Genomic DNA, 27,868 nt, shown 5'->3' with positions numbered 1-27,868 from the left:
CCTCATCCTTTTGTTGCACTTTTTGTAATAATTGTGTAGCTGTCATATTTCGAAAGTGGGATCCGGATTTTAATATGTGTGCAACTCCGTAACATAAAGTTGCTAGTTCACTTTCAAAGAGTAGGTGGAATATTTATTCCACATTTTGTCTAAATTTGGGATCTTCAGAATACATCCGTAATGAGTGGTATTCTGAAGCTGATATTTGAATAGGTCTATCATCATACCTTCCTCCTTTGCCAGTAGGAAAGAGTAGAGGAAAAGCACGTGCTTCTATACTTTTTTCCCATATGCTGATTGGTGATCCTTTTGTTTGACGCATTTGGTATGTTTCCAGTGCATCTTCTATGGCGTCATTAGAGTGTAAAGGATGGATTGTATAATGGTCTAAAGTATTTGATATTGTAGCAGGATCTAGTAGCTCAAATTGACCAGCGTCTTGTGTTTCTTGAATTATTTCAGTTGTATCTTTCAAGTTTTCTTCAATTTTAATTTCTTTGTAATATTCATTATTCTCTTTAAGATATTGTAAGGCTTGTCTAACTTTATGTAAATCTACCAGCTGTTGCCATATTTGTTTGTCTTTTGTAGGTACTCCATTTACTAAGATAATTAAAGATTGCTGCATTGGACGTTGCACTCCTAGAGTATGCACATTTTCTTTTAGATCTAATGGTAAATAAACTACTTTCCCACGAATGCCTTTTACCAATTCAGAGGGAGGTAATTTTACTGTTTTTGGTTGAAGGCGTATTATTGCTTGAAATGGGTGTACTGTTTGAATTATGATGCTCTCATATGAATTAAGTTGTTGTAGGGGTTTTGGTAGTGGGTATAATTCCAAATTATTTGTGATAGCACGTGAAGGAGTTTGGTTGTTGTCAAGTTTTGTAGTGCAGTAACTGCAAAGTATTAAGGGGTCACTTATTTCGTATTTGTTTTCTGCTACAAGATAGAGAGCTAATTCAAACCATTTAGAATCTTCATTGTCTTCTATTTTATATGATAGGTCTACAGTTTTCGTGTTACGTTTATAAAAAGTTCTGCGGCAACATACACATACATGGTTTGGTACTTCAGCTGATGTACTTTTACATTTTAATATTTCTTTTTTGTATGTGTTTAGCAAAAGGTTGCCATGTGTAGAATTGTTGCTAATTTGATTTAAAGCTATTTCATTCTGTAAATGGCTTTCACTTCCAAAATATTTTTTCTGGATATAGTCAATTTCTTGAAGTAGTTCTTTCGCTGTACCATGTAGAAGAATGTTATTTAAATTTGCTAGTGCTAAAGCAGGACTTTTAGCATAGTACAGTTTATAGACTAGATTTCTTATAGTTGAATGATGTGTTGATATTCTTTTGATATCATGGAAGGTGGTTTTACAAGTAGGTCCTGTAATGCAGGCCAATGAATGTCCTTGTAGTCCTGTGTATTTGTGCACTGGACAGGTATCCATATTTTGCAGTAGTTTAATTTTGATTTTGTCTTTGCTTTTTACATATTGATTGAGGAATTGGCGTAAAGACTTGAAAAATTGTTTAGGAATGTTACATATTGACGTGCATGGCCATTTGTACACTAGACGTTCTGATTCAGTTGAATGGAGGGGTAATTCTAAGTTTTCAGGGCATATTTTTGTAAGGAGTACTTCTTGTTCCATTATGGTATTATTAACTTTTTCATAACCTCGACCACTGCTATGTATGGCAATTGTATTTGTTTGCTTTTGTTTGTACGCTTCTTCATTAAAGTACGGTGCTCGTAGTGTGACTCCATTCACCTCCGCAGATACTTAAGAAGTTCTTTCTGTTGACATTTTGTTTATTGAGAAGTCTTTTTTGTAATTTAGTTATTAGTTTTGTTAGTGGTTTCATTTTGTTTAACACTAAAATAAATAACTTTCTTTTTAGAAGAATTTGCACTATCTATCAACGCTTCTAAAATTAATTTCCTACGATAGGTTTTAAGCATTGAACCTGATTTCTCTCCTGTTTTTATAAGATTTTGAAGGACTTTGTGATGGAACATTTTGGCTAAAATATTTTTCTTGGTATGCTTACTTTGCACTATATTAAAATTTAAAGAAGTAGTTTTATCTGTAGTGATAGCTGATTTTCTGTTAATTGTTTTTTGGTTTGTTTTACATTTTGATAGAGGAGGCAAAGTTTTTGTACTTGAAACTTCTTGTGTTTCACTAAATGACTGTATTAGCTGTTTTGTTTCAACTTTTTTTTACAAATTGTGCTAGAGATGGATGCTTATGTTGGACACTTTTATTTTCATTTGCTCTACTTCTGCGTTGCTTTCTATGGACTTGACTTTTGGTAGGCATTCTTTAGGGTCTATTGAAATAAATAAAGAAGGTATGGGTTGGGGTGTTCTGCAATGTATGTGTGCTGTGTGCATGAGTGTTTGAGTAAGATGATGTATGTAATGGTGTCTGATTGTGCATTGGGAACTACAACTAGTAGGGATGTGTATTCTTCAATTAATATGTTACTAAACTCAGGTTCAGATGACAGAAAAAAATATGCTAGTGGTGTGGAGAAGTACAAATAGTAAATCTAATGTATACAATAAAAACAGTTGTTTTTTCTATAATATGAAAATTCTAGCGGTTGGGTTGGGTAATTTGTATGTCCAAAAGTAGGAATTTGTGTGCCATTCTGGCTGTAAATCGCTGTTTAAGAAATGGGGATTTTTGGACAGAATGGTGCACAATCTCTATTTTTAGGCACAGAAATAGCATGAATTAAATTTACAGTATGTTTGAGTAATAATACAAATATTATGGTGATATTCTACTTACTTTTATTTCTAAAATGAGCAGTTTAATTCTTAGTTCTTCTTTGTTCTTGAAATTTGGCTGCTTCTTTTCAGGAGATTGGTCTTCACTGCAATTGTAAAAGAAACAAATTAGTAATTTTGTTTGTATATAGCATTGTTTTTAATTTAGATATTGATTTTTTTAATTGAAATCCTCAGCGCCTTCCTTAAAACCATTAAAACTATCTTATTCACATAAGATACGTCGCACCAGTTCAATACATATGATATGTTCTTAATGAACAAAATGTATTGCAATGAGTAACTGTAACAAACAAAATATCTTTAGTATGTCTTGTGAAATTCATAATGTACTACTGAATACCACCATTTCTGTAACTAAGCTGTTCTAGGTAATAGTGCCTTAATGTCATGCTTAAATTAAAGTAATCAAATAAATAAATAAATACATAAATGTAATTGTATAAGTATTATTTTTTGAGATTGGAACATAGAGTGTGCATGCATGCACTTTTGTTTGAATATATGTAGTCTATAAATGTCATTTCAAAAATGTTAGTTTAACATGATTTGGTAGTGTGTGTATAAAGAAAGTTAATAGTATAAAGGTTTATAAGTGATAGTTGATTTTAGGAAATTGGAAAAAAGACAGTAGATTCATTTTACAGATTACACAAGCTAAAAGTCAGTTTGAAAATGTGTTCATGTACTGTACAGAAAATATGCATACCTGTAGTTTGTGTTTATGCATATGGATATGCATGGAGCTGCAAGTAGAAATCTTGGAGACTTGTACAGTATTTCTTGTAGATGGTGCTTGCCAATTATATGACACTTGTACTCAGAGAGATTCACAGTACATTTGCAGTGCTGATCTATGATGATGCAGATAGATGTAGAGGTCTTGAATGTGATTGGTGCATGGTCATGTGATTTCTTAGCTACATCCAATGAGGGAATGGCACAGAGAGTGAAGTGGAAATGGTAGAAGGGCTGTTCATGTTACGATATGTCCGCGGACATGGCGGTAGTTCGCGGACATCGGGAGTTACATCCGGGAATTTTTGGGATCAGAAGTCATGCAAATGAGAATGAGCAGTGAAAGGGATTGGTCAGGAAAGTTTAGTGGGTGTGTTGTGCCAGGAGAGAGTTTCTCAGATACTCTTTTTGCTGAGCGAACAACAGATAGCTATGGCTGTGTGTTTTCAGAAAACAGATTGTTTGGATTTTGGGAGATTTGCGGATACATTGGTTGAAGGTGCATGCAGAAAGCTGTGGAGTAGCTGTAGATCTTGGATTTCCACATGTGGAAGTACACTGGCATGGAGTACCTGGAATGAAGTGGTTGGACTTGCTACCTCTCTGTGCTACTTTGGAAACAAAGCAACATCCAGACATAATTGTAATTCATTGTGGAGGGAACAGTTTAGGACATGTGTCTGGAGTTTCTTTGCAATTTGCTATGAAAGAAGGACTTGGGAAAGTCATGGACATGTTTCCTAATTCTCAAGAAATATTTTCACGGATTGCGCAGAGACAAATGTGGCTTTGTTCTTCTTCATTTGGTCCACAAATGGAAAAAGCAAGGCGCAATGTTAATAAGGCTGTTTGTGCATTTCTAAGAGATTTTGGCATGTCCTCTTTTCACAATGAAAATATTATGTTTCGTAGTACATACATTTTTCGCAGAGATGGAGTCCATCTTACTTATGCTGGCAATCAGATTTTTCTGAGAAATGTACAAAATGCATTGCGACCTTTTTTAGAAATACAGCATCCATTTTGAAGTAGGTGTTAAGTATTTATAATTTTTGACATACAAACACCTCCCAAAGGCTCTTTTCAGAGCCACCACTTCCTCCCAGAGAAAAATGCAATGGTAACAATAAGGTAGCACCCCAATTTTTTTAATGTTCGCGAACTGTCTGCAGACTTTTAAGAAATACAAAGGGCCCTGCTTTATTTATCTTCACTTCTATTTTTTAACTGTGAAAGGCGGCTCTGAAAAGAGCCTTATTTTTTTTGATTTTTGTAATTTTGTATTTTTTTTTGTTTTTTTAGACACGACACACAGGGAAAGGAGGGTAAAGGCGGGGACACCAACCACAGGGATAAGAAAGGGCGAGCTGAGAGAGGAAGATGTAGAGTGCATTTTATTTGGGTAGTGAGCAGGTCTTCTCGTGCTCTGAGACGGTAGTCTCAAAAGCACTCCGAAGTCGCTCCACCCTGCAGAGTACTGTGTCACAGTACATACATACAACTGTGACCCTCAAAAAGTAAGGGTCATCAAAATTCTGTATGGCCTGTGAGGCAGCTTGAGGAAGGCGCTGTCCCACAGAGGTGGTCCTTGTGGTGACAGGATCAGAAACGGAGAATGAAGTAGAGGAAATCAACCTACTACGTTCTTTGCAAGGTACAACCTTGCGAATAGCCCCAGAGTGAAATGACCTCAGGTGTCGCTTCATGGTCGTGGTTCCAAAGCTGTACAAACCGTGCTTTCCGCGAATGAGTATCATTTTGCACTCATTGCAGAATACACGGTTCGCACCAGCCTTAGGACCTTTCCCATAAATGGAAAATAACTGCCACACCCAAGACTCACGTCTAGTGCGGGTAGTAGGGATTTCCTCTACCTCATTCTCGTCATCCTCTTCTTCCTCCTCTGCATCCTCACTCCTGTTCCCCTCTTCAGGCCCTTGGGAAGGTGGTGGTGGTGGAGGGGGTGGGGGTGGTGCTGAAGCAGGTGCAGCACCAGGTGGCAGTTCTGCAGCCAGGGATGCCCTCTCGATGGTGGAATCAGCAAGTTGCTGGAGAAATAGCTGTGCTCTGAAGAATAGCCAGAAACACAATGAGAATAAGCTCTGGGGCGTGGTCTTTTATAGGGGTGCTTGTACGCGGTTCGCAGACATGCGTGCTGTCCGCGGACAGATCGAACACAAAAAAGGGTACAAAAAGTTTCAAAAGATATGTAGAAAGTCAGGATTACTATGTGGGACTTGGGCCATGATGAGTTCTTATGGAAAAATATTGTGGATTACTCGAAAATGTACTTTTAAATTGTTCGGGGACATGAACAATGTCCGCATTCAGAACACGCGATCAGCATGGGCGCGGTCACATGATCCCTGCGCGAACAGGTCCGCGAAGGAAGCTCCTGTCCGAAGGACACCAAATGCACGGACATTGGTTTGCGCATGCGCTTTGATGTTCTACGGACAGTGTTCGGGTCCTGAATTAATTAAAAGTGCGTCACACATCAAACAAACATTTCTGGACATTGCGTATGTTCTAGAACAGTTTAAACTTGCTAGCGAAAATTACGGACAGGTATAGTGTTCTTCAGGACACCGCCATTTTCGTTTATTTGCGAACATTTCAGAACACCCACGCTGTCCGCGGACATGTACATTGTTTTAAAAAAAATAAAAAATGGGAAGTAATTACAACACAATATAAAAATGTAACTTTATTTCACATATATTAATAATTTATGACAGAGAAGGTGAGGCATAAACAGAAACATAAACAGGAGAATTAGGGGTTTCAACATGATTGGTATCAGGTGAAGAGGGATGGAAGTCTCATCAAAACGTTTTGGATTATGGAGAGGGTTTGGGGATAATTGACTGGGATATGGTGAGGGGGACAAGTACATGTGGGACAATGGTATGAGGTTTTTGTTTTAAAATGATCCTCAACAAAAGTTTTCAAATTATTAAAATTGCTCAATAATAAATCCATTTTTTCTTTTAAGGTGTCAGGCGTGTTTTCCATAACAGTTTCTTCAGATATATTTTCTATCTTGGTATGCTCTGTACAAAAAGAAATATATATGTTAAATATATATAAAATAATAACAATTAAATGGTTTATATTGTAAAGTGTGTACCATTAGCTTCACTATTTTCTGACATTTCGTCACGTGGGAAGTGCTCCTCTAGCCATTCAAGAGTACTAGACATTTCTGTGAGAAAAAAAAAATATATAATATTTTTTTTTTAATCTAATACAGAAAGTTTATAAAGATATGAGTAAAATGATGTACACTTACTATTTCAGGTAAGATATGTTCTGAGTACTCTGTAGGTCTGGTCTTGGTCTTAGTTGTGGAGTGTCTGTGAGGTAATTATGTTGGAAGCCTATTTATCTTCTCTTGGTATATTCCGTTTTAGAATATATTGTATTTAAATGAATGGTTAGTGCAGTACATATATGGGTTACATTTCTTATGTGTTACTACATATAATATGTATGTGTACTACTTTGTGAATTTTTTAAATGTTATCATGTTGTAATATAACAATTAAACATGCCCACCCCCCGACTTTTTAGGTAGTGGTACTGTTGTCCGAATATGTCCGCGGACATCAAAAATGTTCGCGGACATTACATTCAGTAGAAGTGGTTCAGTATGTTCCATATTACATGTACATAAAGTCAAAGTTACTATTGTTAAGCTTTGCTACTAAAAACCTATGAAATTCAGTGAAAAAACTTTGTTAAAGGGACGTTATGGTTAAGTTGCGCTACTAAAAACCTATGTAATTCAGTGAAAAAAACGTTGTTAAAGGGACGTTATGGTTAAGTTGTGCTACTAAAAACCTATGAAATTCAGTGAAAAAACTTTGTTAAATGGACATTATGGTTAAGTTGTGCTACTAAAAACCTATGAAATTCAGTGAAAAAACTTTGTTAAAGGGACGTTATGGTTCCAAGTAAAACCGAAAAACCCTTGAAATTCGCCAGTTATGGTAAGCTAAGCAACCATAACTCGCGCCACCACCGTGCACTGCTAAGACTAACACCCAGGACATCAAAGATGACATCACAAATGTCATTGATGACATCACTGATGACATCACATGTCTGGCTCCCCCTTTTTTCCTTTAATGACATATCTAGGCCACATGGTTTTCTTCAGTAACAGTCAGGAATTAAAATTGGAAAAGGTAGTATATTTGTAGACTTATCCTTCAAGTAAGTTCTTACAATAATTCCCTTAGGGTCCAGTCATATCATATGAAACATATACATAGGGGAAGACACAAGCTTGAAAGACAGCAATCCTTTCTGTGCATTAAAACAATCAGTAGAGTTGTCAGCCCTTTCTGATAGTTTTGTTGTTTTTCATTACTGTACTTTCCCTGTATATGTTCCTATTTTTATATCTTGTATTCACACTACTTTCCTTAGAGACCAGGCACATCACGTGATATATATATATATATATATATATATATATATATATATATATATATATATATATAGGGTAAGTAGCAGGTTTGAAACAGAGCAATCATTTCTCTGCATAAAGGTAATCAGTTAGGTTATGACCACTTTTTGCTACTACTGCTGTTTTTTTTCTTACTTCAATTTCCTTGTATATACTCATATTTGTATGTGGTGTTGTCTCTTTGTGTTTTGTCTATAATAATGCAATTATGTAGTAAGAGGGTTTTATTATCTACTTATCACATGTTTCACAGCATGCAAAATTCTAATAAGAAAACAGTTATCATTTCACTATTCAACATGGCAAGTTTATGAATATTGCACCTCCATCATGTATGCTGCACACAATGCCTATGTTTCTACATGAGCACCTTAGTATACTGGATGGACGAATTAGCACTTGATATTTATTCCAATAATCCTTGACACTTTTTTTAAATTAAATTTACAATAAGAAACCCTTGTACAGACTTTTCATGAAAGATAAATGCACATGTGATGTCATCAGTGATGTCATCAATGACATTTGTGATGTCATCTTTGATGTCCTGGGTGTTAGTCTTAGCAGTGCACGGTGGTGGCGCGAGTTATGGTTGCTTAGTTTACCATAACTGGTGAATTTCAAGGGTTTATCGGTTTTAGTTGGAACCATAACGTCCCTTTAACAAAGTTTTTTCACTGAATTTCATAGGTTTTTAGTAGCACAACTTAACCATAACGTCCCTTTAACAAAGTTTTTTTCACTGAATTTCATAGGTTTTTAGTAGCACAACTTAACCATAACGTCCCTTTAACAAAGTTTTTTCACTGAATATATATATATATATATACATGCACATTTATTCAAGGCCTTTGAACTGAAACACAAAGCAATTATCAACAATAATACATCAACCCAATACAACACTACTAATACACATATATACAATACCAAGTGGCCTAAACTGTTAAAAGCACAGAATGGGTCCACAACCTAAAAGGGAAGGAAGCAAGCAGAGCAAATAGTCTTTGGGCAGTTCTTCATTAAATAAACCCTAACTGAGAGGCAGTCCAGTCTCTACGAAGAGAGGAGCATAGTGCTCAATATACTTTCAAACGCTGGTGCACAAGATAGTGCAGAAGGGCAAAACAGGGTCTCTTGCAGGGGCTGAAACATCTCAGGAAGGTGGGTGAGGCAATGAAGAACAAGTTCCCACTATTCCTGGAGGTTCTCCCCAAGAGGGCAGAACAGGTTCCAGGAGTTGGGAAAGGGACGGTAAGACAGGCTATTTGTAGAAAGGTGAGTGTCCCTTAGAGGACACTCATGCCTAAAAGTGGGTTGATGCACTCGGGGCCACCAGTAAGGTTTGCAAGTACTCACCGACCCCGGTGCACTCCGGACCAAACTTCGTCTGTCGAGTCCACTTTGGGTTGCAGGTCCAAATGAGGCAATTTTGCAGCACTGTGGCTTTCAGCAGCGTAGATACAGGGTTGATTCCCTGGTGGGACAGTTGCGATTTCTCTGCTCCAGATGAAGAGATTGAGCCAGTTCCACTGCTGCAGGCTTCAGGGCATAAATGGGAACAGCAGCAAGGCACTTGTGAAGTTTGTCACCACGGCTGGGCAACACGGTAACCGCGTGTACTCCGGTTCGGGCGCTCTCCCTTTATTCCAGACCTGGGAATTTCAAGTGTACGAAATTCGGTGTGAGAGTGCGTGAACACAGAACTTGCGATGTACCAAGTTTCAAGGGTCTCCTCAAAACGGCAGCGGTTTCAGAGCAAAAGTCCTGCAGAAGCTGGTCAGTCCACTGGTTGGGCCAGGGACACTTCTGAAGAGACTTACTTGCAGGTTTAGATGAAGGTGCCGTGAATAGTTGGTTCCACTATTCAAATGGATTGAAGCACCTTTGCAGACCTTCTAGTTAGATCAGATGTAGAGGGGTCCAGCGGGACAACAGCGGGCTCAGGGTGCCAAACCTCCCAGCGGGTCACCAGCAGTTCCTCTACTTGGCTTCTTAGTTTCAGGATACTTGGATCCTATCTTAGATTCAGTGAGAACTCAAGAGATCAACCTGGTGTGGGTGTTTGGGGCCTTCTCTTATCCAGAATCTCCTTCGCGCCAGAACGAAGAGGACCCAATGGGAGATCTGCTCAGATACAGGCACACCAGATGTGGACCAATCACAGACCATGGTGGTCCCAGTCATTCACAGCACATCATACTCTCTGGCACCCAGGATGTGTATTGGAACTAGACAGTCCAGCCCCCATCCTGGAGACACACAACCAAGGCATGCAGAAGCCCACGAAAGCTTGGCATTTCGCGTGAGAATGCATGCCCAAATAAGGACTGACCCAGCTCGGCTTGACCTGGGTAAGGCAAAGGGGCAAGATGGCCAAAGGAGAGGACAAAGAACCTCGTGGCATGGCCATTTTGGAGCCAGGCCACCTTTCTGTGCCAACCGCGGTAAATGCAGTTTGTATGGCAAGAAAGGACTAAAAATATGGGAAAAGATAAGCTGCCAGCAGCCCGGTCCAAGGCACATCTACACTTCTCCTACAAAATCCTTTGAGGGAGTCTAGGGCCTTTGGAAATGAAAGGAAGACCCACACGCACTGTACTGTAAGGTACATTGTGCACTTGTAACATGTTGCAGAAAAGTTGCAACATTGGAATGGACTAAGGGAAACAAAGTCTCCCGGTACTGACTGTGTTTTAGGGCATGCCAGTTTCCCCATAATAAAGTGAGCGAAAGCCCAATGGAGTGTAGCTAAAGGCTGTGCTTCACTGGCAAAGCCAGGCTATGATGTTTAAACAGCAGCAAAAAGTTGGGGGGAATACAATTAGATGGAAAATTACACTTAAATGGGAATCTTTCCTAACAAACGGCATGCCACTTCCTTTGCAAGCACTCTCTGCAGATGTTCTTCTATTACCACAGCAAACTTGGCAAATAATTGCACACGGGCTAAAAGGTTTCCATTACCTTTTTTGGTGTATGTAGTAAATTGATCCCCTGCCGATCGAATAATTGTCAGCAAGAACCTGCCCTATACCGAGAACACGCTCCCAGGCATTTGCCATTGCTTTACCCTTTGACACCTAGTACCCTCCTGCTCATCATCTATGGGTTTGATTTCATTGTCAGTTTTGCTTCAGTCCAGTTTTGATGTGCAGCCACATGTGTGGGAGAATGTTCTTGCTGGGAGGGAATCTGTGATATATGCTTCCAGTCCCTGCTACCTCCCACTGTTAGGCTGCTCTTTACGCTGGTTTGGTTGAGCAATTTTCTAGAAAATCAAAACATGCAGTTTATGCTAACACTAATAGTGGCGATGAAAAACTTCAGCATTATTTTTTATTCTCTTTTTTTTAATGCTCATTTGAGAAATGCTGACCTAAATCATCTTTCGGAAAATGAGGAAAATGTATTAACGTGTATAGTTGTTTTGAGATCTCTCAGGGAGAGATACTGTTTAATTGTATATTTTGCACAATTGAAGCACATTTTGCACATGGCAATTGTTGTGATGACGAGCTTCAAGCACTTTATAGCACTGGTCACTTTGTCTAGTTTTATGTGATGGTTTTAATATTTCTATTTATTAAAAACTGTTTATTTTATTACAATAACACTCTTTGAAGTCAGGTTATATTTTCCTTGAACTTCTACTTGTCAATGTTTTAATTGTCATATGCCAGTGTGTAAATCCCAAGATTAGCCAGCTAATTACATGCTATAAACCTAAATGAGGTGTGGGAGCCTTTTTGTCCATACTATATATAGGTCAGGTTTGCTCCCCCACAATCTATTATTATACCTGATTTCCCCCCATTTTATATACAGGTCTTAGTTATCCACCATACTTGTGTGTCCTTTGGTTTTGATACAAAAAGCCCAGTTCACAAAGATGTGCTCTCGTGCAAATCAGGAGATGCTCTGAGCATCTTGGATTTGCTTCTGCTACTTCATATAGTATTCACGAAGACAAAAACTGAAGTATCTTTGAGATGCTCATGCGCAAATGCGGTTTGCAAAGATTTTCTTAAGGGCATCTTGGAGATGCTCCAGGCAGCTCTGGATTTGCTTTAGTTTTAGTATTTGTGAATCAGGTATAAGGTAACAGGAGCAAATCGGATTTTATCAGAGCATCTTCTGATTTGGTTCAAAGCAATTCTTTGTGAATTGTGTCCACTAGGTGTTTCCTTTCTAACCTTTGGTGTTGGTGGCAAGGGAGGAATGTTAGTGGAGACAATTAAGTGATCACACATTGTTCAGCTTGCCACATGTGACTAGCCTGGACTTCCCCTTTCAGTTGAAACCAACCCTGATTTGAGTTTGGATTGTCCTCATCTGTGATGACAGAGAGAGGGTAATAATTCATGGAATGGAAAGCTGCCCAGATTAATTCCGATTAGTCTGGATTCATTCAAAGTTGACCCGGGTTAACATAGTATATTTCACATATTGGCAATAGTTGTGTGAGAGTTGCAAAATGAATTCAAGCTGACTTGCACTGGTGCATTATCTTTCCTTTTTTAAATAAAAAAAACCTCCACAGCCCATCTTAAACATAGCATTCTCTCTGTCTAGTGCAGTTCAGAGATTAGTCCCTGCAAACCTTTTGAAGCATAAATTGCCTGAACGTTTTTGATGGTTCAATAGACTTTGAATCACCCAAACCTCTGGTAATTTCGTGTTTTACCGAACAGATTGGCCTAGAAGTAGTTATGATTAATTGCAAAGCCACCAGTCTATCAGCATTTTTCTTTTAACCCATCATTCTTGCCAATCTGGTATTTGGAAATCAGCCTGGAATCTGGGCAGAGTCCAAAGGCAGAGCTGTATTTTTGAGGTAGCGCAGTTGCTAGCCGGGCATCCAGGGCCCACTAGCACCTTCGTTGGTTGGGCAGTACTTTTCTACAATAGCAGAGCATCAGTGGGCAAAGCCCGGACATGGAGCTGATGAAGCAATTCAGTGGCTTTAATGCACACTACAGAGAAACCTACAGGTTGCAGGTTTGAAAGCAGGTGGGATTGACTCGGCATTTCAAAGTTTGGTGAAGTGAAAACCATTTTTTAAAAGTTTAAAAAAAATATATTGTGCATTTAGTTTAATTTTTTACAAACTTTAAGCTCACATATCAATGTAAAAAACAAAAAGAAGAAAAGCAAAAACATATTACAATTAACCAATGCATCGTAAAATAACTTTTTTTTTAAGACAGTAGCAATTAAGACAGTTAAGACAGTTAATATACAGTTAATATTCATAGGATAAACATACATGTCCTTAAATTGAAATAAATAAACAGTCACATGATGTATTCCAGTAAAAAGAGTTAAAACGTATTCCATTGAATTGTGCAATAATCACATACTACTATTAAGGTCAAATAGAACATTCAATTTGCATTGTGTGCAGTGGCTTATATTTTATAAGACACAAAGCCGATATTTTGTAGACTACAATTTCTATCATCATGCAGTAACGGATTAGACAATACTTCTAACCAGATTGTCAATTCCACGAGCTATAACTGGCAGAATTCTACAGCACTTTAACCAGCACTTCAAAGACAAAATGTAACGGTATAAGCACAATAAATGCTAACCATGCCAGTCTTCAACCAGAAAATATGTCTTGTGTCATGCATCACAACATAAGGTCAGTGTGAAAATGTCTGGCGCTTAGACAGTCCACACCCCCACTTTAATGTATTAACTCAGTAAATAAGGATTTTGGGGGCTGCATGTGACTCACTGTGTCCACAATTGGAGTACCAGTAAAAGGAATAACAAATCACATGATGATCAATTTGGGATGTGATCAAAGTGGAGAAAGATGGAAACAAAGAAGCAGAAAGATGGAGGGTGGAAAACAGTGAGATGAGGATAAGAAGAAGAGACAGATAGAAAGGCAGAGAAGGGAGAAGCAAGTTCTCCTTTGAGGATTAGGATAGGGACTAGGATAACTGCTATTTAAATTGGTGAATACCTTGGAGGGGGATCCTGCATCAGCTGTGGATGTTAACAGCCTGGTAGTGGCTTTTACAAGGGATCTAGCAATGATGGTGAATTTCCAATTTAAGAGCTGTTTAGAGTCCTTCTCCAGTGCGAGAAATGGTACCTTTTTGACCTGGTGCTCCATATTGCCCCCTTCCCTGAAGCAATGCATACACTGTGGTATATGTGGCACTCTCACTTGCACCAATTTTTAAAACGCAATCAATCAACATAGTCTTCCAGATAACATTTTGAAATGAGGATATTCAGTCTATAGTGGGTGTGAGGAGTTTTGTTGACATAATTCCAGCGTCACAGATCACAGGAAGGGAGTGTGGAGAAAGATGGAAACAAGGAGGTAGATTGAACAAGCGTGACTGAGCATGAGAGGAGAGAAGAGCTGATAGAAAGGCAGAGAAGGGGGAGAGTAAGGAAGGGAGTCTCGAGAGAGTATGATCCAAAGAGGCGTAATTAAAGGGGGGAAGGGAAGCACTAGAGGAAGAGCAAGGTGAACATTAACAAGTTTTGTGTAAACCCCAGAAGCTCTTTGAAGTAGGTGGTGAGTGAGTGGGGGAAACTCACCTGTTGTTCCACCCTCTGCTCACCTCTTCTGTCCTTTATGCCAATTGCCGCTACCTCCACGGATGCTCCTCAATGAAGATGTTGCTTGATAGCTCTCCATCCTCTCACTCCTTGTTGCCACTTCCATGAAGTCTCTAACACGAAACGTCCTGAGTCCTGCCTTGGCTCAGAATTAAATAAACCCCCAGGTCTCCTCAGCCAATTGGACAAGGCACTGTGGCACCCCCTGTGCCCCTTCTCCCTAAGTGCACCTAGTGTTGTGCACCCTTCCTTCTAAGGTGCAGCTGGTCCAGGTGCACACAGTGACATGGTGACCGCCTAGATCGCCTGTGCCTAAGGCCGGCCCTGCCTATTATTTAGGTGCATGCAGGTCAACAATACCCACATGAAGGGAAGTGTGGCCAGAGATCAATGACAAGAAGAATAGAACCTCAACCTGCACAACCAGGCATCAAGAAAGTAAGGTAGGGACACTTAAACCCACAGGACTGTAATTGACAGAAAAAAGGAGTACCCCATTTAAGGGACACCTGGACGATTGACACTGATAGTCAGAGACTTGATGTTGAATCCAGACATAGTTTGTTATCATGAAGGCTTGTTGGTTTGAGCTGCAAGGAGAGACCATCCTGTTTGGTTGTTTAGGTTGGCCCTTTGTGTAACAATTCTGAATAAATTAATGTCTTAACCCTGAACATCTGTGCAACCCTCATATTAATCCTCCTTGACTTCTTGACAATGGGAAACCTTTAATGAACTTTAAGTTGAATCATCTTGATTTTGTGTGAAAAGTTTTTGAAACGAAGGTGTGCTCCTTTCCCCACCCCTTTTTTGTGGAACTATTAGCATGTAGAGTTTGATGTGTATTTTATTGTGCTTGTTCATAGTATGTTGACTCGTATTTGTGATTTGAATATTACATATAGGTATATATGCGGGACTAACAAAAAGTGATACAAAAATAAACAAATATTAACTTTTCTTTTTTTAAACTCTTTTTATTAGTTTTCAACAAGCAAATATGAGTGCTACAGATACTACTATAATATAACCCTCCCTCCCCCCAGAGTCTGTGTGGACAATGTCCGGTAGGGGCCAAACGTTTGCTCAGCCATGTCAACATTAGTCCAATCATTTCAGGCGTTGGGGGCACCATTGCACTCTGAAATCCTTTGTTAGAAAGGTTAGGACCTCCCCCCAGTCTCTATAGAAGCACGGTAAGATATAATTCATGGAACATTGCCCATTCCAGTGCCACAAATTCCCAAATTTTCCAAAACCAATCTTGGAACGTGGGGATGGCCCTCTTTCCACCTCTGTCCAATTAGCAACATGGCAGCCAGGCATAGCATCTTCCTCGCCTTCCTGCATCCCCAGTTCTCCCCCAACTCTGTGTATTTTCCATCCCCAATAGGACCTCCTCTGGTGGTATGGCCTACTTGTCCCCAAAGGCCTGGACCTGAGCCCCATGTACCTCCCTCCAAAAGCGCTCAACCTTTGGGGATCTCCACTAAATATGTGACCACGTACCCTCCTCACTGCACCCCCTCCAACATTCCTGCGAGGTCCCAGGGAATATCTTGTGGAGTCGGGCTGGAGTTTAGTGACATCTATAGAGCAGCTTGTACCAGCATTCCTGTAACTGGGTTGCTTTAACTACCTTAGGTATCCTTTTCCATAATCTCACCCACATTCCCCTCGACAGGTCTCTCCCCATCGTTTCCTCCCACCATTCTATATAGGGCCAGACTTCCCGGCGCATAGCCTTGTCCAGGATTATGTACAGATTGGAAATGAGCCCCCTGGAACCGTCCTGTGTCAAAAGGAATTTTTCAAACTGGATAAAGTCGTGGCAGGTTGCAGCTCTGACCATTGGGTCTAGAAGCCAATGCCGTAACTTAAAACACCTGAGCGTTTCAACTTCACCTGTAAAAGTATATTTTTCGTGAATACCGTCTGATAGTAAACCTTTGCCTAAGTACATTCGCATCGCATTGTAAATCGTATTTGAATGAACCTCAAATAGGCTGACTACACCGCCATTTTAAGTTATCTGCCATTTTGATTAACTCCTGCTTTCTGTCCCATGTTAGAAATTGTGTTTTCGGCTCCATCAGCGCAAAATTTACTTTGTACTGTGTCAACGTAAATAAGCATGCTGAAGCTGCTGAAGTGGATTGTTTGTCCTGCGCTGAGGAAACCTTGGAGCTAAACAAGAGCCAAGCTAATCAGTAATTTAGATGCCACCTGTACCAACAGTGTTTTCCCCGTTCAACTAGTGAAACAGAATGATGAATAGCTGAACATGTGCTTTTGCAGAAATCTTTGTTTTCGCTCCTTGAAACTAAGATGACTTTGAACTTAAGAACAAATGGTAGACAAACATATGTAAATAAGTAAATAAAATAAGGACTGTTACCTTTGTGTCCAATGTTTGAAAAACATATGAAGTGTTTAACAGAAAATAACGAAGAAACAACAAACAAAGAATGTTTGAACATGTATTAGTTATGTGGAAAAGCTATGTACTATAGGTAAATGTCTTACACGAAGAGGGGCTGGTCAATGTGTCCGGTATTGTAAGAAAAATGTATAAATACTCATGTTTTTGAAATGTCTAGCACTCTCTCATCTCACATTGTCTGCTTGCACACATTGCGGGGTGCTGAGAGCCAGACAGCTGTTCTGTAAAATAAAGTGTACTTGTACATTAGTACTTGTGACTGGCGTATTTCTATTATGTGGTATTAAGCCTTGATATTCTTTTAATCTTTCACACCCAACCCAAAGCACTGTTTGCACTCCATAAACAGCCTGATAGTTCCCTGGAACACATCTCGCAGTTTTCTGCACGCCCCCTCCCGCCATTTGTTTAAATACCCTAGCTTCTGTCCCATGTGAGAAGTCTGGGTTATTGAATATGGGAGTGAAAGGGGACGGGAATGTCATGATCTCATATTTCCCTGCTAGTTTGTCCCATGTTTCTGCCACTAGTCTAGTGATAGCACTTGTGTACATGTGCTTCGGCCTATGCTGTCGTGGCATCCACAGAACTGCCTCCAAGTCGTGCTTTACCACTGCCCGATCCTTTGCTACCCACTGATTCCCCGTTTCCAGAGAACCATTCCTGTATGATCCGCAATTGGGACACCTCATAGTACAATCTGAAGTTCAGGAGTGCCATCCCTCCATTCCCCATCGGGGATGTCAGTAATGCTCGACTGATCCTTGCCCTCCCATATGAAATCACCCTTTGTTTTCCTAAGCTCGCAAAACAATGTATTCAGGACTGGCACCGGGAGTGCTTGAAATAGGTAAAGCAGTTTAGGGAGCTTCACCATCTTCACTGCCACCATTCTACTCATCCAGGAGATCTTAAGCGCCCTCCACTTTAGGAGGTCTGCCTTAATGGTTGCGAGCATGGGCGGCTAGTTGGCCGCATACCAACCCGCCAAATTTGGAGTAATCCTAATTCCCAAGTATTTGATCCCCCCTGGGCTCCATATAAATGGTGACTCAGTCTTGAACCCCGCCACTTCTCTGCCCTTAACCGTGAGGTTCAATAGTTCTGATTAAGTTATGTTGATCTTGAGGCCCGAGGCCACCCATAAATTCGATAGGATTTCCCTTCTTGCCCTCAACGATTCCCCTGGACGTGCCAGAGTTAAGAGCATATCATCTGTGAATACTGCTACTGTATTCCTCCAAATGATATCCCATGCACCTCATCTGATTCCCTTATTAATTCCAGCAATGGTTCTAAGCATATGGCATATAACAAGGGTGAGAGGGGACATCTCTGCTTTGTCCCACTGTTCAGTTGATTACCATTGGTCATTGACCCGTTATTCAGCAGACACGTCATTGTGAGATATAGTTTGCCTGAACCATTCACAGGAAGCTCCCTCCCAAACCCATCCCTTCCATCACATGGAATAGAAAAGGAGACTCCACTTGATCAAAGGCCTTCTCAGCATTGAGGGACAGTAGGACTGCGGGAACCAAGGACTTATTCACCTTTTCTACCAGATGCGCTACCCGTCTTATATTGTTGAACGTCTGCCGCCCCTGTACAAAGCCAGACTGATCCGGATGGATTAGACTGGGTAGCAGTCCTCCTAATCATTTGGCCAAAATGTTTATGTATATTTTTGCGTCCACATTTATTAGCGCTGTTGGTCTATATGATGTGCACTTCATATGATCTTTATTGGGCTTGGGAGGAGAATGGTTTTTGCGTCCTCCATTGATGCCGAAATTCTGCCTGACTGCCAGAAGCGGTTAAAGAAGCTAGTCAGTTGTGGGACATATGAACCTGCAAATGTCTTATCATAATTAGCTTTAAAGCCATCCGGTTCTGGCACCTTATTGGTGGGGAGGTCCCTTAAAACCCTCCCGACCTCATCTTCTGTGATCTCTTGCCCTGGCTGCTAGCTTTCCTCCTCTCATACTTTGGGAAGGCGGATGCTTTCCAGGATGTTCTCCTGCGTTCTATCTGGCGGGTTCTGAGACGTGTATAGGTCCTTACAATAGTTGACAAAATACTTCTGAATCTTCTCTGTACGGGTATGGCGGGACCCTTGATCGTCTATTATGGCAGCGATATTATTTTTACCGGATGCCACCTAAGAAGTCTTGCTAGTAACCTGTCTGCTTTATTCGCTTTATCATGAAACCACTGATGAACAAACAATAACAAACTTTCTGCCTTCTTGCTCCTTAAAACATTGACCTGGCCCACTGCTACATGATATTCCCCTCACTGTTTTCCTAGATGGGGCATTCATGGTCTGCGTCCTACTAACCTCAACTTCGGCCTCTAGCTGGGTTTCAAGGGCTCTCAGTTGTCTATACCTTTGAAAACTCCCCTCTTCGTAGCTTTGAACGCGTCCCAACAAACACCCTCCCCCCATGCTTTATTGAGGGCAAAACACTTCCTAATCCTCTTCTCCACTTCTCCCTTAATGACCAGGTCCTGCAGGAGCTCTCCCGGTACCCTCCAACCCCACATCCCTGGTCTCCGCCCGGGCAGCTGCAAGTCCATTGTGACCACTGCATGGTCCGTGATCCCTAATGGCCCCAACTCAATACCCGACACTGCATCCAATAGGGGGGCTGACACCCATATGTAGTCAATAGAGGGTTGTGTCCTGTGTACATTGAAGAAAAAAGTAAGGGCTTCCCTATTCCCTTGCCCCCCCTCCATACATCCCATAGTCCAAGGGTTCAAACCTGTCCCTCAGTAAGGCCAATGCCACTGTCCCCTCGCAGCCCCCCCCCTTGACTCCTGTCCAGTTCCGTGGAACCATGCTAATTTGAAATCGCCCATCAGTATAATGTTGCCTTGAGCAAACCCTTCTAGAACCTCCAACAATTCCCTCAGAAAGCCTCTTGCCCCACATTTGGGGCGCAGATGGATGCCAGTGTGTATGTTGCCCCCACGTATTCCCCCACCACGATTATATATCTGCCTCCTTTATCCACCTGGGAGACTTTGATACTGAAGTCTATCCCATCCCTAATAGCTAGTGCCACTTGCATTTTTTCATCGGGTTTGATGCGTGACAAATACTAGAGTAGCCCTTCAATTTTAGTTGTGCCTGATCTTTCCTCTGGAGGTGGGTCTCCTGTATCGCCAGCACATCGGGGGCGTGTTTCCTAGTAAACAGTCCCAGTTTTTCCATTTTGAGAGGGGAGTTGAGGCCTCTCATGTTATGTGTGGACCGCTTGAATGGTTATCCTCCAAGGGTGCCCTCCCCCCATGACTCCCAGTGCTGCCGCCTTCTCCTATTCACTCCCATGCTCTGCTCCTTATTTCTGTTAAAGCCATGTTAAGATCTGATCTCATTAACTGAAATTGTTCCTGGAATGCTTTCGTCAATGTCGTCTGGAGGGAAATCATGTCTTTTTGGAGTTACTACCTTGAAATGGGTCCCAAAGGCTTCGTCCCATCAGGCTCCCTTTGGTCTGACATTTCTTGGGGCCCTCTGCAGGACCTCTCCCCTCTTCTGGGCCCCACATGGTAGGAATGGTGCCTGGCGTGTCCACCACTGCCGCTGCCTGTTTTGAGGCCTTTGCTTTAGATGGTTTGGACATCTGTCTCGTGTGCCTGTCTTTCTTTCCTTCCCTCCCTCCCTCTCTCCCTCCCTCCCCCCCTATCCCTCCCTCCCTCCCTCCCTGACTTCCTCCCTCCCTCCCTCCTTCCCTCCCTCCCTCCTTCCTTCCTTCCTTCCTTCCTTCCTTCCTTCCTTCCTTCCTTCCTTCCTTCCTTCCTTCCTTCCTTCCTTCCTTCCTTCCTTCCCTTCCTTCCTTCCTTCCTTCCTTCCTTTCTCAAATCCAGCCTCCTTCTGGCACCGCGGCCCGGGTGGCTCCTCATCTTCGAGGCCTTCCCTTCTTTTCTTCTTAGTTGGTGTTCCTCAACCAGCAGGGATGCATATCTCCCCACCGCCAAGGGGGGAGGGTGGATAGTGAGGGACAGGCCTGGCCGAGTCTTCTACGGTACCCCACTCCTAGCCAGGAGCCTCTTCTCTTCTTGCACGCCTCCACGGGCGGACCCGCTCCTCCTCCGCTTGGGTTCTGCTGGGTTTTTTTTGGTTCCTCGGTTAAGTTGCTGCTGCCCTCACATGGCCCCGGGCAGCGGGGCGACCCGGATTCCTCGCTCCTACCACCCACGCGGCGGTGCACTCCTGACTGTGGCCTCTGTGGCTCGACACCGCACTGCTTCGCATGCTAGCTCTGGTGCAGCTTTGCTGCTTGCGTCCCCCTGCCGATTCGTTTGCAGGAGCCGTCACTTCCCTCAGCTTCCCTCCACCAAACAGTAGATTTTCCCGGCTACGGGGTGGTGGAGAAGCCGTTAAACCTTGCCGGGCTTGCGCAGCAGCTACAGACAGGTCACCTAGTGTCGGCGGCGATCTTGGAATTTGACTTTTCTCATATCGTCAGAGGGTAGAAAGGAAGAACTCACACATTCTTCTATGTGGCAGCACTTTACTGAGCGAGCAGTAAAGTGTTAATGTAATTCACACTCCTCGAGAAAGAACACCTTAAAGGTTCAGTAATTGCCTTCCAGATGTTCCACCTGAAGAAGACACCATAGTTTGGTGTTATTGTGTTATTAGGAGTACCCAAGGGTTTTCATTTACGTCAGATAGGAAGCAGAGCTGTGTTTTAAGGCTCCCAGAGGCTTCATGAAGAACATCGAGGTGTAGGCACATGCGTTGGCACTGCGCGGGCCGCAGGGATATACTCATGTTTTTTTTAATAAGGACGTAAAGCAATCGTATTTAATAAATATTTAAGAATGTATTGTTTGATTGATTCCCTTCTTCTTAAAGATAATCTGGCTAGACAAGATGTTTAATGTTTTTGTAAAATGAACCTGTGATAAGGTGGTGGAAGCGTTTTGTTCACCAAATACATTATAACATCCTTGAGAAATAATTGATGAACAGCAAATATTTTCCTAAAAGACAGTATTTATGTGGTGCCAAACTGACCACTTAAATTACTGGGAGCGCCCATTATTTTGATCGTGGATTTTCTTGCATGTTTACTCATGGGGTATAAATATTAATTTCTTTTGTTATTATTACTTACAGATACAGCATAATCCAGACAAATCCACTACGCTAAAACTAGCAGACTTTGGCCTTGCGGTGCACGTGACTGAACCCATATTTACTGTGTGTGGAACACCGACCTATGTGGCACCAGAAATACTGCTGGAAAAAGGTGAATATTAAAAAAAAATATTACATTGATCATCATTTGACTCGGACGAGTGCCCTATGAGTAGAACTGCTTTCATTTCCAATCACAACAGAATCGCTTTTCAGGGCCTCTTAATGACTCTACTTGCCCATTTACAAGATGTGTGCTACTGTAAAAGGAGTGAAGTACATAAGGTGGTCAGTGTAAGGCATGATGGGTGCAGAAAAATATACCAAGGTGTGCCCCACCACCACTGTGTGCGCTAAGTGTCTTGGCCAAGAGGGGAACAATAGCCAACTGTAATGGCTACAGTGGTGCATTATGGTCATCTAATGGTCACTGGCTTGGGGTCATATAAGTGTGGGATCAATTAAAAACACAACTCTAGTGGTTCTGTGTTTTTACAGAATAATTTTGCAGCCCTATTTTCTACCGCAATTGCCTCACCAAAACACCCCCCTGAATTTCGCTCCAAAAAAGAGATGAAATACTGCAGTAAATGAATACTGTTGTGAAAATTATTTGGCAAGGAGACTGGGTGCCAATTGTTGCATATATGCAATCATTGCAAAGCTCTAATCACCTCCCTGAGGCCTTGGGGTCTTTCACCTTACCTTTCCAATTTTTCTAGTAATCCATGTGTTTTGCCGTGTGTGCTAAATATTGTTCTGGTTCTGTAAGTGTACGTCAATGCATATAATTAAGCAATATTGACTGAACTGCTCCAATGGTATGCTGGGGTATGGTTGCAAAGGTGAGAATGGCAGTTGAACCCCCTTCTATTAAGGTGTTTTATGACTTGGCGTAGCTATTGGAACATGAGCCAAGGCCCAGGCTTACTACTCCCTGAAGTCTTCTAACTCAACCTGCTGCCCCCCCCCTTCCTCTCTATTGTGCCTGCCACACCCATTAGGAAATATCACTGGTATTAACCTGAATTTCTAGGCATATATCAGTAGTTCAGATCCCTTTCCTGCTGGACAAGCATCAAAGACGCCACAGTGTGCAAGCGAATGCCATAACTTGGGGAAATGCATACAAGTAGAGAGTGGATTAGTGGCTGGCATTTGCACTCTGAATAAGGGTCACATGGATGCTGGTCACCAGACCGTAGCACATTAAGTATGATAGAGATTCACAGGGAGCAGAGATTGTGTCACGTGGGTAGGCCAAGCGGAAATTGTACAGACACAACATGGTGCTGCTAAGCCATGCCCATCAAGCTCGTCAGATATATTCCATTAGGAGGTATGTTGTTCAAATGTAACAGACTAAAGAATCCCACTGTCTTATTTATGATTCTCAATGAGTAAAACCCTACAAAACCCCCCAGAAATCTGTGCTCTTGGTCACATTTTCAGCTCGAAGATACTCTGATAATTTCACATCTTTCACACTCCTTAACTTTTGTCCCATTTCAAACTGCTCTCTCTCCCCCTTCCATCTCTCCTTCCTTTTCACATCTGCTCTCTCTCCCCCTTCCATCTCTCCTTCCTTTTCACATCTGCTCTCTCTCCCCCTTCCATCTCTCCTTCCTTTTCACATCTGCTCTCTCTCCCCCTTCCATCTCTCCTTCCTTTTCACATCTGCTCTTTCTGAATCTTCTCTCATCCTCTGGCCCCCTTTCCACCCCTTCTCTTCCTTACACCATTCACCTCCATCTCAGAATAAAACAATAATCATTGTATTTGATCACAACCTTCATCAATGGATTGTCGCATGCTTTCTGGAAAGGCAAACTTTAAATGTTCTTTGAGTTTTTGTTACAAGGTGTTAGGCAAGATTGTGTGCACTGCCCTATGGGGCGACTACACCAACCCTGTCCTCCTGGCAATAGATAACCCAAACTTTGGTGTATGTCTGTACTACACAGGTTGGTAGTGTCGCTGAGCAGCCAGGTTTATCTCAAGAGGGGTCAATGTGAGCAGTAGGGTTTTTACACAGAGATTCACAGTGGCAAGTATTCAAAGAAACTCTTACACTCAAGGTTTCTTGATTAAACAATTTTTAATTTATATAACTGTCAGTTGAATAAGCCATCAGAAGGGAGCAATATATAAGTAACACACAAATACACTTCAAAATACACACTCTTAGTTTCTCTAAATCAGCAAGTACCCATTTCGGATGGCACACAGATAGTTCCTACACCCTGAGGTGATTTAAATAACTAGGACATTGTGGACATTAATATATCACTGGTACATTTAGAGCAATACCGAGTTCGGTGTCAAAGAAAAGGGGTTGAGAATAAAACAAAGGTTACACAAATATTCTGGAGCAAGTACATACTTTTCAACCCCCCAATGCAAAGTAAATTAACTGTTACGCTCACCTGGCTCCCACAGGGGCATTGATCGGACCCGGACAGCTGCGGTCTCCTCCAACGTGAAGCGTAGTGCAGAGATGACAGACTGGACTGGCCTGCCTAATCTCGTCTGCTTGACCTGTAGAAGTATTCTCCTGCAAGTGGAGAAAGGGATTTAGCCACCCGTGGATTCTAGTAATGGCACCCCACTGTTCTCCCCACTAATCACCTCCGATATTCCCTTTCAGTAATCTCACCTTATGTTTTTGAATGATGAGCTCTCCATCCTGCGTGGAATGCAGGGGCGCGTAGATACCAGTTACTTCACTGGTTCGAAGGTGTTGGAAGAGTTCCGGATGAATATTGACTCTGAGGTTCCTGGCGAAAACCCGTAAGTATAAAGTCCAAAGAGTTCAATATGTCCGATGTTCACTCTTGTCCCATTCCCTTCTTGTGTTGCAGCTGGGTCCAAGAGAAGATTGTCTTGTGGCAGCTGATGGCGTTCAGGTAAGAGTCTGTATTACCCAACACTGTCCGGTAAAAGATGCGTGTATTTAACTTGTTTTTCTTTCTCCTTACAGGTGCAGCGTAAGAAGTTGCGGGATGTTAAAGAATAATGCCTCCGGTGGTAAATCAGGTAAGTATATGGTGGTAAAAAGAGATTGTATTTGTTGGCTCTCTCGGCTCACCTTATATTTCTTTTTCCCCTAGATGCTGGGGTTCGGCGAAGAAAATGATGAGGCAGCGCCGAATCGAAAAATGCTGTGAGGACTGGTGAGTATGGCGCGGCGCTGTAGCTGGCGATGCGACGCGTGCAGAAATAATGTCCTTTCCAAGTTCCAAGATGTGATGGATCCGGAATCAGGTAAGGAATTAAAATAATGTCCGTGTTCTAACCTTTACTTCTTCTTTCCTCTTTTTCTAGGAGCTCTGGATTCGAGGCGGGCGTGGCAGAAGACTGGTTGCTGACTGCAGGCACGGTGAGCATTACGCTGCTGGATGCAGAATAACGCAAAGCATGTGCTGCTGTTTGGGCGTGGTTTAAATAGCCTTCAAAGTAGTCCCAGGTAAGAAGTTCCCCCAGAACCACACCTGAGTAAAAAAATAGTCCCTGAAGTAAAGTAGTCCCATTCAGGCCTCACGTTGGCTTGACTCCATTGCAGCATGGTCTGCATGAGGTAAGTAATGTACATGAGCCAGGCGCCTATGGCACCAGGACTGATTTCCTCTATGAGCCTGGCGCCAATGGCGCCAGGACTGTACCCAGACAGCCCCTAGCCGGGGCTGCTGGGCTTTTAGTAAGCACCTGGATGCCTGCTCCCGGCGCTGATGGGCTTGGTCCGGATGCCCGGGGGTAGGCATCATGACATTAACCCTTTCCTGGAGGAAAGGTAAAGCACAAAGTCAGAGGGAAGAAGAGTATTTCAGGGAGCCAGGCCAGCCAAAGTTAATTGAGCAAAAGTCTAGGTGAGCTGAAGCACTTCTTGCAGGTAAGTAAACATCTTGAACAACGTTTTAGAAGTATTTGTAGAAAAAATAGAATCACTGTGGGACCACAAGCTGGGAGGCTTGTGGGGGACAAGCAGCTCTGCAAAAGCAACCAATACAAGTCTACAGAGAACTAGCAAGGCTACACAACAAGAGGTAAGTCCCCTTAGTTTTACAGTACCGTTGGTTAGAAGAAATTGGTTCCAGCTGGCTTCTGTTCCTGTATAGGTCTGCAGATCCTGTTGTTCCTTGGCCTCAGTCATGGGGACAAGAGGGAGGACTTTGGGGACTCCTGCACTACGAATGGAAGGTCGGCAGCAGCAATGAGCAAACTTCAGATCAGCAGCATTTCGCGGTTTCTGCTCCTCGCCGCTCTCGCAAATAGCAACACTGCGGTTCTCGGATACCACTATGGACTTTCCTCACATCTGGGGTCCAGCACTCTGTTGAGGTGGCTCAGGCTTGGTCAGTCCTGCTTCCTGGGAGTCTGGAGGATCTTCCTGGAGCTTGGGTCTGACTTAAAGATACCCACTCGATTCTGGTGTTCCTCTCCCTGGCACTTCTGTTCCTGCAGCAGCAATGGCAGTACAGCCAGCTCTGAGTGGATTTCCAGATGAGCTCGATTGGTCCAACCCACCCAAGGGGAGAGGTCGTCCTTTGCAGGTTTTCTCTAGTCGAGGCGAATTCAGAGCTTCAGCACTGCAGCAGGGCTTCACCGGGCAAACCAATGGTCCAGGATTTGCAGCAGGCGTCTTTTCCAAGTTCTTCTTCGGATTCCTTCGTCCAGTGGTCGATTCTGCCTTCCAAGCAAAAAGCCTGGCCTTTTATGCAGGTTTCTCCCCTTCATTGGCAGCCTAGCTGTCACTCACACAGCAGGGTGGTTGTCCTCCAAGGACAGCCCTCCAGCCAATCACCCTTGGGTGCATTCCTGTAACCAAGGAGATTAAGCACAGGGAGTTTCGGGCACCTTCCACGCTTCCTGCCCTGCTAGACACGCTGGAGCCATAGGCGGCTTCGCTTGTGAATTCTGCAAAAGACAAAATGAACAAAGGGACCAAACCTGGTTTGGCGCGCAGAGTAAATCTCAAGAAGGACCTTTTCAACAAGAAATGGTGAAAAAAGAAGACCAAGGCCATTTTGACAAAATGGGCACCCATGGGTGCTTTACTGCAGCCACAATTGCAGCCCCCGATAAAAACACACAACGGTAGAAAAAAGTAAACCACTGCCATCAGCCTTTAATCATGGAAAGGCTAACATAAATATGTTACCTGAGAAACTAGACAAAGGGGCTACTAAGTAACCCCTCCAGCACCCTATTGTAAGATAGTGTGTAAGATAGTGTGTGCTTGGTCTAGAAAGTTACAAAATGTAAGTAAAGTCAATTTCACTTCACTTTTCTTGGAAACAGTAGTTTTACCAAGAGAAGGTATTTAAACCTTTGGGAAATCTAAGAGACTTCCCTGTGTCACTGCAATGAAAGTGCTGTGTGTCACAATGTAAAGATGATGCCTATGGAGTGTGTCAGACTCCAAAGGTAAAGAAAACACAATGATACCAAATGACAGAAAAATACTTGAGAGAGTGGGAAAAAGATCTCACTCTCTCCAGGTTAGAAGTTAAAAGTCCTAAAGTCCAGCAAAAGAGCTGGGTGTCTCTAAGAAGAAGTTCTCTAGAAGGGAATTAGCACATTTCTGAGAATTCTCCCTAACACCAGGTCATGGACAAATTAGGAATTTAGAGAACGTGCTCTCTGGCACTCTATTGTT

The 27,868-nt window shown here is 42.2% G+C and overlaps 1 protein-coding gene across 2 annotated transcripts in view; it reads left to right on the top strand.

Moving 5' to 3' along the window:
- The window catches only part of DCLK3 (doublecortin like kinase 3), a 312,584-nt gene that overhangs the window by 160,261 nt on the left and 124,455 nt on the right, over positions 1-27,868 (top strand). For both annotated transcript variants that reach the window (XM_069613197.1, XM_069613196.1), the window contains exon 3: positions 22,192-22,324. In XM_069613197.1, the coding sequence (XP_069469298.1) occupies positions 22,192-22,324 (133 nt within the window). The remainder of the gene's footprint in view (positions 1-22,191; positions 22,325-27,868) is intronic.

Source organism: Ambystoma mexicanum, chromosome 5p (genome assembly GCF_040938575.1).
Source record: "Ambystoma mexicanum isolate Mex_15411 chromosome 5p, UKY_AmexF1_1, whole genome shotgun sequence".
Lineage (NCBI taxonomy): Eukaryota > Metazoa > Chordata > Amphibia > Caudata > Ambystomatidae > Ambystoma > Ambystoma mexicanum.
The sequence above is the reverse complement of the archived record's forward strand: the minus strand, read 5'-3'. Positions and strand labels throughout refer to the sequence as shown.